Genomic DNA, 12,718 nt, shown 5'->3' on the forward strand with positions numbered 1-12,718 from the left:
AGAATCTACTGAATCTACTGGTACCTTGTTTCCCATGTAACAATAAGAAATATACTCAAAACCTGGATTAATCTTTTTAGTCACATAGCACTACTATTATTCTGAACACTACTGTACTTTTAACAGTGCAAGGCTAATCTTCAGTTAAACAAGCAGAGTGTCAAAGTAATGGACAAAACACTGTCAGTTAAGACAGCTCGCTGAACTTGTGTTGATTTTAAGTGAGCAGTGCGCCATATGAATCTCCATCAAGCTGTATGAACGCAAAACATTTGAAAGTGTCAAAAGGGCGACAGGAATAGACATAAACAACACACACATAAGTATGAGACTTCGAGTTTAGCACAGACAAATACTAATACTAATACAAATACTGACGCTCAGCCTCACACCAACACATGCATACACAGATGCACACAATAAGGTTTTGTAGTGCACACATGCTCTCACCGAGTCTCGCAGGCTGTCGACCTGGAACCATTCCAGCAGTTTCTTGCCAACTTCCATGGGACTTGACAGAAAGATCCTGTAGGTCAGCAGAAAGTCTTCGATGTAGGTGGGGTCGACCACTGACGGTTCCTCCACCAGATGCATAATCAGACGCTCTGGAGTTCCCTAGGGTGATGTATGTATACACACACACACACACACACACACACACACACACACACACACACACACACACACACACACACACACACACACACACACACACACACACACACACACACACGGGTGTACATGAAAACAGCAACACAAAACATATAATACATGCACACTAATACTTGTGTAAAACAGCAGAAAGGCCACAAAAAATGACTGACACGCACACTCACGAGCACAAACAACCACTAAAGGAAGTACACCAAAGTGTGCAAACATACTGAATAAACTGTCAACATTATTCATAATCATGTCAAGGACATAAAGCATAAAGATATGACTATTGAACCAAGCTGCCAGTTATCCATCAATAAGAAACACTTTTGCATTGATTTGCATGAATCCTGTGGAGACTTAAGCAACTCTTGCCAAAACTGCATAATTACATTCATACATGCACAAACCCCCACTATAACAAGTACTTTGAACAGCATTTTCAGGTTTTGGGTGCCGGGGTTTCACAGTCTGATGTTTGCAATATTCAGACATGAGTTATATGGAACATTTTAGACTTTTTTTTTTCTTTTACTTTTTTGTATACAATCAACATATACGCTAGTTCATGTACAGAGCATGTGCTGACAACAGCCTCACTCACTCACTCACTCATCTTCAACCGCTTAGTCCAATTAAGGGTCACGGGGAGCTGGAGCCTATCCCAGCAGTCAGAGCGCAAGGTGGGGCAGACACTGGACAGGACGCCAGTCTGTTGCAGTGCCACATATAGACAAACAAACACATTCACACCCGTAGACACACCTACGGACAATTTTTAAAGTTACCAATCCACCTAACGTGTGTGTCTTTGGATGTGGGAGGAAGCCGGAGCACCTGGAGGAAATCCACGCAAACGCGGGGAGAACACGCAAACTCCACACAGAAAGCGTAGTTCTAAACAGAAGCCCCGTGTACACCGCCAACCCGTTCACATCTCTAACCGTTTTTCCCCACTCGGCGACACACCCGCCGAAGATCAAACTCTGGTTATTGGCGACTCTGTTTTGCGAAATGTGAAGTTAGCGACACCAGCAACCATAGTCAATTGTCTTCCGGGGGCCAGAGCAGGCGACATTGAAGGAAATTTGAAACTGCTGGCTAAGGCTAAGCGTAAATTTGGTAAGATTGTAATTCACGTCGGCAGTAATGACACCCGGTTACGTCAATCGGAGGTCACTAAAATTAACATTAAATCGGTGTGTAACTTTGCAAAAACAATGTCAGACTCTGTAGTTTTCTCTGGGCCCCTCCCCAATCAGACCGGGAGTGACATGTTTAGCCGCATGTTCTCCTTGAATTGCTGGTTGTCTGAGTGGTGTCCAAAAAATGAGGTGGGCTTCATAGATAACTGGCAAAGCTTCTGGGGAAAACCTGGTCTTGTTAGGAGAGACGGCATCCATCCCACTTTGGATGGAGCAGCTCTCATTTCTAGAAATCTGGCCAATTTTCTTAAATCCTCCAAACCGTGACTATCCAGGGTTGGGACCAGGAAGCAGAGTTGTAGTCTTACACACCTCTCTGCAGCTTCTCTCCCCCTGCCATCCCCTCATTACCCCATCCCCGTAGAGACGGTGCCTGCTCCCAGACTACCAATAACCAGCAAAAATCTATTTAAGCATAAAAATTAAAAAAGAAAAAATAATATAGCACCTTCAACTGCACCACAGACTAAAACAGTTAAATGTGGTCTATTAAACATTAGGTCTCTCTCTTCTAAGTCCCTGTTGGTAAATGATATAATAATTGATCAACATATTGATTTATTCTGCCTTACAGAAACCTGGTTACAGCAGGATGAATATGTTAGTTTAAATGAGTCAACACCCCCGAGTCACACTAACTGTCAGAATGCTCGTAGCACGGGCCAGGGGGGAGGATTAGCAGCAATCTTCCATTCCAGCTTATTAATTAATCAAAAACCCAGACAGAGCTTTAATTCATTTGAAAGCTTGACTCTTAGTCTTGTACATCCAAATTGGAAGTCCCAAAAACCAGTTTTATTTGTTATCATCTATCGTCCACCGTGTCGTTACTGTGAGTTTCTCTGTGAATTTTCAGACCTTTTGTCTGACTTAGTGCTTAGCTCAGATAAGATAATTATAGTGGGCGATTTTAACATCCACACAGATGCTGAGAATGACAGCCTCAACACTGCATTTAATCTATTATTAGACTCAATTGGCTTTGCTCAAAAAGTAAATGAGTCCACCCACCACTTTAATCATATCTTAGATCTTGTTCTGACTTATGGTATGGAAATAGAAGACTTAACAGTATTCCCTGAAAACTCCCTTCTGTCTGATCATTTCTTAATAACATTTACATTTACTCTGATGGACTACCCAGCAGTGGGGAATAAGTTTCATTACACTAGAAGTCTTTCAGAAAGCGCTGTAACTAGGTTTAAGGATATGATTCCTTCTTTATGTTCTCTAATGCCATATACCAACACAGTGCAGAGTAGCTACCTAAACTCTGTAAGTGAGATAGAGTATCTCATCAATAGTTTTACATCCTCATTGAAGACAACTTTGGATGCTGTAGCTCCTCTAAAAAAGAGAGCTTTAAAACAGAAGTGCCTGACTCCGTGGTATAACTCACAAACTCGTAGCTTAAAGCAGATAACCCATAAGTTGGAGAGGAAATGGCATCTCACTAATTTAGAAGATCTTCACTTAGCCTGGAAAAAGAGTCTGTTGCTCTATAAAAAAGCCCTCCGTAAAGCTAGGACATCTTTCTACTCATCACTAATTGAAGAAAATAAGAACAATCCCAGGTTTCTTTTCAGCACTGTAGCCAGGCTGACAAAGAGTCAGAGCTCTATTGAGCTCAGTATTCCATTAACTTTAACTAGTAATGACTTCATGACTTTCTTTGCTAACAAAATTTTAACTATTCGAGAAAAAATTACTCATAACCATCCCAAAGACGTATCGTTATCTTTGGCTGCTTTCAGTGATGCCGGTATTTGGTTAGACTCTTTCTCTCCGATTGTTCTGTCTGAGTTATTTTCATTAGTTACTTCATCCAAACCATCAACATGTTTATTAGACCCCATTCCTACCAGGCTGCTCAAGGAAGCCCTACCATTATTTAATGCTTCGATCTTAAATATGATCAATCTATCTTTGTTAGTTGGCTATGTACCACAGGCTTTTAAGGTGGCAGTAATTAAACCATTACTTAAAAAGCCATCACTTGACCCAGCTATCTTAGCTAATTATAGGCCAATCTCCAACCTTCCTTTTCTCTCAAAAATTCTTGAAAGGGTAGTTGTAAAACAGCTAACTGATCATCTGCAGAGGAATGGTCTATTTGAAGAGTTTCAGTCAGGTTTTAGAATTCATCATAGTACAGAAACAGCATTAGTGAAGGTTACAAATGATCATCTTATGGCCTCGGACAGTGGACTCATCTCTGTGCTTGTTCTGTTAGACCTCAGTGCTGCTATTGATACTGTTGACCATAAAATTTTATTACAGAGATTAGAGCATGCCATAGGTATTAAAGGCACTGTGCTGCGGTGGTTTGAATCATATTTGTCTAATAGATTACAATTTGTTCATGTAAATGGGGAATCTTCTTCACAGACTAAAGTTAATTATGGAGTTCCACAAGGTTCTGTGCTAGGACCAATTTTATTCACTTTATACATGCTTCCCTTAGGCAGTATTATTAGACGGTATTGCTTAAATTTTCATTGTTACGCAGATGATACCCAGCTTTATCTATCCATGAAGCCAGAGGACACACACCAATTAGCTAAACTGCAGGATTGTCTTACAGACATAAAGACATGGATGACCTCTAATTTCCTGCTTTTAAACTCAGATAAAACTGAAGTTATTGTACTTGGCCCCACAAATCTTAGAAACATGGTGTCTAACCAGATCCTTACTCTGGATGGCATTACCCTGACCTCTAGTAATACTGTGAGAAATCTTGGAGTCATTTTTGATCAGGATATGTCATTCAAAGCGTATATTAAACAAATATGTAGGACTGCTTTTTTGCATTTACGCAATATCTCTAAAATCAGAAAGGTCTTGTCTCAGAGTGATGCTGAAAAACTAATTCATGCATTTATTTCCTCTAGGCTGGACTATTGTAATTCATTATTATCAGGTTGTCCTAAAAGTTCCCTAAAAAGCCTTCAGTTAATTCAAAATGCTGCAGCTAGAGTACTGACGGGGACTAGAAGGAGAGAGCATATCTCACCCATATTGGCCTCTCTTCATTGGCTTCCTGTTAATTCTAGAATAGAATTTAAAATTCTTCTTCTTACTTATAAGGTTTTGAATAATCAGGTCCCATCTTATCTTAGGGACCTCGTAGTACCATATCACCCCAATAGAGCGCTTCGCTCTCAGACTGCAGGCTTACTTGTAGTTCCTAGGGTTTGTAAGAGTAGAATGGGAGGCAGAGCCTTCAGCTTTCAGGCTCCTCTCCTGTGGAACCAGCTCCCAATTCAGATCAGGGAGACAGACACCCTCTCTACTTTTAAGATTAGGCTTAAAACGTTCCTTTTTGCTAAAGCTTATAGTTAGGGCTGGATCAGGTGACCCTGAACCATCCCTTAGTTATGCTGCTATAGACGTAGACTGCTGGGGGGTTCCCATGATGCACTGTTTCTTTCTCTTTTTGCTCTGTATGCACCACTCTGCATTTAATCATTAGTGATCGATCTCTGCTCCCCTCCACAGCATGTCTTTTTCCTGGTTCTCTCCCTCAGCCCCAACCAGTCCCAGCAGAAGACTGCCCCTCCCTGAGCCTGGTTCTGCTGGAGGTTTCTTCCTGTTAAAAGGAAGTTTTTCCTTCCCACTGTAGCCAAGTGCTTGCTCACAGGGGGTCGTTTTGACCGTTGGGGTTTTACATAATTATTGTATGGCCTTGCCTTACAATATAAAGCGCCTTGGGGCAACTGTTTGTTGTGATTTGGCGCTATATAAAAAAATTGATTGATTGATTGAAAGGCCACAGGTGGGAATTGAACCCATGACCTTCTCGCTGTGAGGCAACAGTGCTAATCACTAAGACACCGTGCTGCACCTGACAATACCCTTTAAATGCAAAATTCATAATTTGATATGGATGCACATTCCTGAACCACCCAGCAGAGACCAGTGTGCACCAGGTGGTAGCACACCACATGGTGTTTTCCTTTTCATGTGGACTTTAAAATTATTGTTGGCAACTTGGGTGTTTCTCTGGTTCCCATATACTTCAAAGCAGTGTTCTGAGTTAGCCATCCCAAAATAAAAAGTTATGTTAACCATCCCCAGCCACACATTCTATTCTTTAATCATGGTTTTAGCTTCCCTAAAAGCAAACTGGTTGGAGGTCAGCAATGAGCACACAACATGCCCAGGGTTGAGGGGGTATGTAAACTACATCAATGCTTCAGTTTGCTGCTCCTTTTCCTATTCTCAAGGATCAAGGGGATGACACAAAACAGCATCATAGATCAGCGACAATAACCATGACAGCAAGCAGAGGTGGGCAACCTCTGGCCTCTGTGAGTTAAAGTCCCACCATGTATTGTGTCTACCTGTGAACCTAAAACAGGTGATTTTACTGATTAGCTCGTCTACCTGCCTGAAAGCAGAACCAATTAGAATCAGTTGGCCTTGTGGGTGGTTGGAAAAATGCGGGGTAGGTCTTTCACTCCTTGAAGCTGAGGTTATCTACCACAAGGGCAAGACACACCAAAAAGCAACACACAAACAAGCAGACTACAGATCATGGTCACTCAAAGAGGAAGCCAGGATGATAATTGTAAACAGAAATATACAGGATGTCATATGAATTACAGTGTATAGAGAAAATAAATGAAAGTAAGTGTGCATATGTACTGTGTGTGGGAAAGCTATGCCTCCGTGTGGCAAATATGAACAATAATGTGTGATAAAGTGAATGTTTGTGCATCCATGCCACAGGCCCCTGAGCTGAGATACAGCCTCACAGCCACACAGGGCGCTGCAGCCATGGCAATCACCTCAGAGCAACCTATCCCCAGGGAGGATGACATACACCAGGACATGATCATTACACCGCACCACCAGAGGCAAGGAGCAAACATAAGAGACTGCAGACCAGTGGAAGTGAAGCTGTCTTGTGAGCCTGAGACATAGAACACCACCCCCAGCCCCAACGCTGGGGCAGAATAGCCGGGAAGAATCCAGAACTCCACTGAGGGGCCACCAACAAGAACAAAAGCTGGCAATATATTGCATACCATGGGTTGAGGCTCCCACATTGGAGCAGAGGGAAGAAACCCCCAAGCTGTCAGCACAGGGCACCGTCCATCCTGAGCCTTTCAGGAGATGACTTGGACTGGAGGGCCCCATACTGCCAAAGGATTCCAGAACAGAACCCCAAGCCCTACGTGTCCAACATTGAATTAAAATACAAGATGGCTGGAAGAGGCATCAGGGGATCTCTGTACCACAGGGGGATCCCAGGCCCAAAACAACCATACTGCAAGTTCTGCATGTATATTTAAGACCCATTTGTATGCATTTGTTTAAGTTATTTATTTAGTTTAAATTATTGTCTACACTAACTGGCTGGGATAGACAAAATCACGCATCCACTCATCTACAATATTGCTGTCCAAGCCTTGCGCTGATATCCAGGCTGCTGGGGGGGGTTCATTCAGGGAACAAAAACTAAAAAGGTGACCACTTTTGTTGAAGACAAGAAGAACAAAGCCAAAACCAGCAGCGGAAATCCAAACACCTCTGAATTGACTCATCTCGGCTGGCTTTGTGGAGGAGCAAACAGCCTTCCTCTGAGCAGCAGCCAGGAGAATCATTCAGGCCCATTATCCGATCAATACCTGGCTGCCTCTGGAGCCCTGGGAAAAGGATCAAAAGGCCTTGGAGCACAGAGCAATGTATCGTACAAGCAAACCCTAATAGTGCTAACAGCGCCTCTAAATGATCCACTACGAATGCAGAGCAGCAGCACTGATGTGTTGGCAAGATACTATATGTGAAGGAATGGCTGAATTTTAATGAGGTGATACATCGGTTTAGGTCATGATGAAAAAAAGGGCCAATTAGATTTTCAGAAAATCTAATTATTCACGTACTACGACAATTTCAGTGTGAGAATAAACACAGTCAGTGACATGAAAATGAAATCTGATATAAAAATCTCTCGGTATGCTCCTCTGTGTCACCTGCATAAATGACAATAGGTCTATTGTCATTTATGCAGGTGACATATCAAGGCATCACGGCTGAGCTGTAAGAAAACCATATTTTGATTCCTCAGAACATTCAGTGCTTCCCGAGAATATTCACTCATCAAGTTTATGTATTTGTAACCTTTATTTACTTTGAACACTTTTATCCTACGCTTTGTTGGTGTAGATGGTGATATTGTAGGTGATGTGTGCACGATTCATTGATTGACAGCAGTTTAATTTGGACCACAAAGTTTGTTAATTCAGCTTTTGTAAAATATTTGCTGGAAAATGGTTTACCTTGATGACAATGTGTCCCTTCCTGGTGCCACTTCGGTCCAGCTCACGATGTTCCTTCACCATTACAATTTCCCCCTCCTCCTCAACCTTATGCATGTTCTTCTCTACATGGTTGAGGATGCGCCAGTAGTCCTCTTGGGCAATGCATACAAACTGGTTGAGGACAACATGAGGACAGTGGTTGAACTTATAGAATATACCCTACCACAAACTGATAAAAATCTACACTGTGACAGATCTTGAATAATGATGTAATGCATAGAAAAAAGCAAAAGTCTGGCAGTCTTTATAACACACAAATCAACTTAGCTGTAATGATTATAATGTAATGGTTATATTGATCATTAACTAAATGTTAATGATCAATATAACCATATTTTCCAGAATACAAGTCTGGATTCACAGTCTTTCTTCAATACTTTGTTGATGCATCTTTGGCAGCAATTATCAATCAATTCAATCAATCAATTTTTTTTTTATATAGCGCCAAATCACAACAAACAGTTGCCCCAAGGCGCTTTATATTGTAAGGCAAGGCCATACAATAATGATGTAAAACCCCAACGGTCAAAACGACCCCCTGTGAGCAAGCACTTGGCTACAGTGGGAAGGAAAAACTCCCTTTTAACAGGAAGAAACCTCCAGCAGAACCAGGCTCATTATAGCCTTTTATATATATAGCCTCAAGTCTTCTTGAATATGATGCCACAAGCTTGGCGCACCTATCCTCAATCAGATTCAGGTCTGGGCTTTGGCTGGGCCACTTAAGGACATTCACAGAGTTGTCCTGAAGCCACTCCGTTTATCTTCTTGGCTGTGTGCTTAGGGTCACTGTCCTGCTGAAACCAATTACTGGGTAGTTTTGTCCAATCCTTTTTGCAGCACCTCTCAAGATCCATCAGATTAATTTAATTTAATTTATTTCATTTATATAGCACCAAATCACAACAAAGTTGCCTAAAGGAACTTCACCCAAGTAAGGTCGAACCTTACAAACTCCTAGAGCAAGCACACAGGCGACAGTGGCAAAGAAAACTTCTTCTGATAATTTGAGGAAGAAACCTCAAGCAGATCAGAGTCAAAAGGGTGACCCTCTGCTTGGGCCATGCTACTGACACAATTGACAATACGAATATATAGGAAATTCTGGGAAGTTTGGATGGAGAGCGTCAGTGCACAGCCATTTCCAGATCTCTCCAGAGATGTTCAGTCAGCTTCAGTTCTGGGCTCCAGCTGGGCCACTCAAACACATTCACAGAGTTGTCCTCAAACAACTCCTTTGATATTTTGGCTGTGTACTTAGGGTCATTATCCTGCTGAAAGATGAACCATCGCCCCAGTCTGAGGTCAAGAGTGCTCTGGAGCAGGTTTTCATCCAGGATGTCTCTGTACATTGCTGCATTCATCTTCCCTCAATCCTGACTAGTCTCCTAGTTCCTGCTGCTGAAAAACATCCCCACAGTATGATGCTTCCACCACCATGTTTCACTGTAGGGATGGTGCCTGGTTTCCTCCAAAAATGACAACTGGCATACACGCCAAAGAGTTCAATCTGGGTCGCATCAGACATGATCTGAGAGTCCTTCAGGTGCCTTTTGGCAAACTCCAGGTGGGCTGTCATGTGCTTTTTTCTAAGGAGTGGCTTCTGTCTGGCCACTCTACCATACAGGCCTGATTGGTGGATTGCTGCAGAGATGGTTGTCCTTCTGGAAGGTTCTCCTCTCTCCACAGAGGAATGCTTCGGCTCTGACAGAGTGACCATCAGGTTCTTGGTCACCTCCCTGACTAATGCACTTCTCCCCCAATCGCTCAGTTCAGACAGGCAGCCAGCACTAGGAAGAGTCCTGGTGGATCCGAACTTCTTCCATTTATGGATGATGGAGGCCACTGTGCTCATTGGAACCTTCAAAACAGCAGAAATGTTTCTGTACCCTTCCACAGATTTATGCCTTGAGACAATCCTGTCTCGGAGGACTACAGACAATTCCTTTGACTTCATGCTTTGTTTGTGCTCTGATTTGCACTGTCAACTGTGGGACCTCATATATAGACAGGTGTGTGTCTTTCCAGATCATGCCCAATCAACTGAATTTACCCTAGGTGGACTACAAGAAAGCTGTAGAAACATCTAAAGGATGATCAGTGGAAACACGATGCACCTGAGCTCAATTTTGAGCTTCATGACAAAGTTTGTGAATACTAATGTATATGTGATTTCTTTGTTGTTTTTATTATTATTCATAATAAATTCGCAAAAATGTCAAAAACATTTTTCACATTGTCTTCATGGGATACTGTGTGTAGAATTTTGAGGGAAAAAATTAATTTCATCCATGAAGACTGTAACATAACAAAATGTTTTAAAAAGTGAAGCGCTGTAAACACGTTCCAGATGCACTGTACCTCGCAATGCAAGTGGTATGCATCATCTGAGTCTCCTTAAGCAACCGTTCATTTGTCAAAGACTTTCTAACTGTACCCAAAATCCTCCAAAGAGACCTATTACCAGAGACATCCAGTTATTGCCCTAGATCACTGGTTAGCCTCCAGGTCTCAGAAACAGAGGGACACTGGAAACACCAGGACCCCAAAAACCAGGGCTCTGCTGCAAAGGTATCAGCAAAAACTGTATTCCAGGTCCTCATAATGCCACAAACTCCTCCTAAGCATTTCTCAATCTCAAAGGTTGAGGACACAGCATAATTATAGACCTCATAGTAACTTACATACATATGGGTGGCTTAAAACAGCTGTTTAAAAGCAGTGTGAAACATGCAAACATCAGACATTCCTTTATCTGACAGAAAATGATAAGCTTTGAACAGAGATAATGCAAGCATACTAATCTACATTTTGTCTCTCTTGTTATTAAATTGATAGTTGTGTCACATGTCAAAAAGATATTGGCCACTGGCTGCCGTATTCTCCTAAAAATAACAGTAATAATAATAAAAATAAATTCTACCTTGGCCACTGAAAAACCCATATTGGTCGATTGCTAACCCAAAGACATGAATCCCAGTGCAGAAATAAGTAAATCTGTCTCCAAATTTAACACTGAGGCTGTAATGGTATATAAATCTCCAGTCAAGATGAAATCACCTTTTTTCTCTTCTTACCTGGCAGTCATCTCCCTTTGTCCGAACTTCTCCATTCATAAACTGTTTGTCCAGTGAGGGCGAGATGCCAAAACTGTTGCCCATACACAGACTCTCTACTCGTCCTTCATGGCTGATGTCCACAGCCCCGTTCAGGATAACATACCAGAGATCCAGCTACAGACACACACACACAGACACAGACACTGTTTCTATATATGTTCTACAGTTTAACAGAAAACAGATACTCCACTGCAGTGGTGACTGGAAAAAAATGAGTTTACCCTGCAGTAATTTTAATTGACATACAGCATATTATGAGTACAATGTATGAGGTAAAAGTGCGGCTGTCAGGAAGGACTGAGTCTTGGGAGGTGGCTTTTGAATAGAAAATGCTGCAAGGTACAATTTAACAAGACATTCATCCCTTGTGTGAACTAGAGGGAAGGAGGATGAATGAGCACGGGGCTCCCTCTACAACAATGGCTGATATTGCTTCTTTTGCTTCTTTTATTCCACTGCATGCATTTCTCTCAATGCTTTGCACTTTCTCTCAGTTACAAAACCAGCCATTTGCTCTCTTTATTAATCAGCAGGTGTGAAGTGGAAAACCACAGCTTCACACACCTTCAATGCAGGACGCTCATAATCTAATTAACCATGAATTTATTTAAAACTCTGCTCTTTAAAATGATTGCACCGCATCCACTATACATGAAGTCACAGAATACAAATATACACAATACTGTTTAAGCCATAAGTTTATATACATCACAGATAAAAACTGTCAAATGCAATTTTTCTCAACTCCCCAATCCTAATTACAAATTGGCAAACGAAGCATCTTCATGTCATGTTCCACTTTAGGCACCAACGATATAAGATTCACTGTACTATGTGTAACTGTACAATAATTGGGCATAAATATAAGAATCTTGGGACCATAGAACAACAGAGATCTTAGTATTTGGGTAGTATCTTATTGACGCAAAAAAAAAAAAAAGCCTCACGGGCGATTACAGTGCATCCAAGAAGGTATTCACAGTGCTTCACTTTTTCCACAATTTGTTGTTACAGCTTATTCCAAAATGGAGTAAATTCATTTTTCCCTCAAAATTCTACCCACAACACCCCATAATGGAAGGCAACATGAAAAAAAAGTTTTTTGTTTTTAAGTTCTGCAAATTCATTATTCACAATCATTGCTCAATACTTTGTTGATGTACCTTTGGCAGCAATTAAAGCCTCAAGTATTCTTGAATATGATGCCACAAGGTTGGCGCACCTATCCTCAATCAGCTTCAGGTCTGGGCTTTGGCTGGGCCACTTAAGGACATTCACAGAGTTGTCCTGAAGCCACTCCGTTGATATCTTCTTGCCTGTGTGCTTAGGGTCATTGTCCTGCTGATGGATGAATTTTCACCCCAGTCTAAAGTCGAGAGCGCTCTCGAGGAGGTTTTCATCCAGGATG

At 41.7% G+C, this 12,718-nt stretch overlaps 1 protein-coding gene across 1 annotated transcript in view; it reads right to left on the reverse strand.

Annotated features, from left to right (window-relative positions):
* Positions 1–12,718, reverse strand: part of rapgef6 (Rap guanine nucleotide exchange factor (GEF) 6) — a 217,466-nt gene that overhangs the window by 102,695 nt on the left and 102,053 nt on the right. The window contains 3 exon segments of the mRNA XM_034177980.1: positions 451–615; positions 8,150–8,302; positions 11,269–11,424. Coding sequence (XP_034033871.1) covers positions 451–615; positions 8,150–8,302; positions 11,269–11,424 — 474 coding nt within the window.

This window comes from Thalassophryne amazonica, chromosome 9, assembly GCF_902500255.1.
Source record: "Thalassophryne amazonica chromosome 9, fThaAma1.1, whole genome shotgun sequence".
Classification (NCBI taxonomy): Eukaryota; Metazoa; Chordata; class Actinopteri; order Batrachoidiformes; family Batrachoididae; genus Thalassophryne; species Thalassophryne amazonica.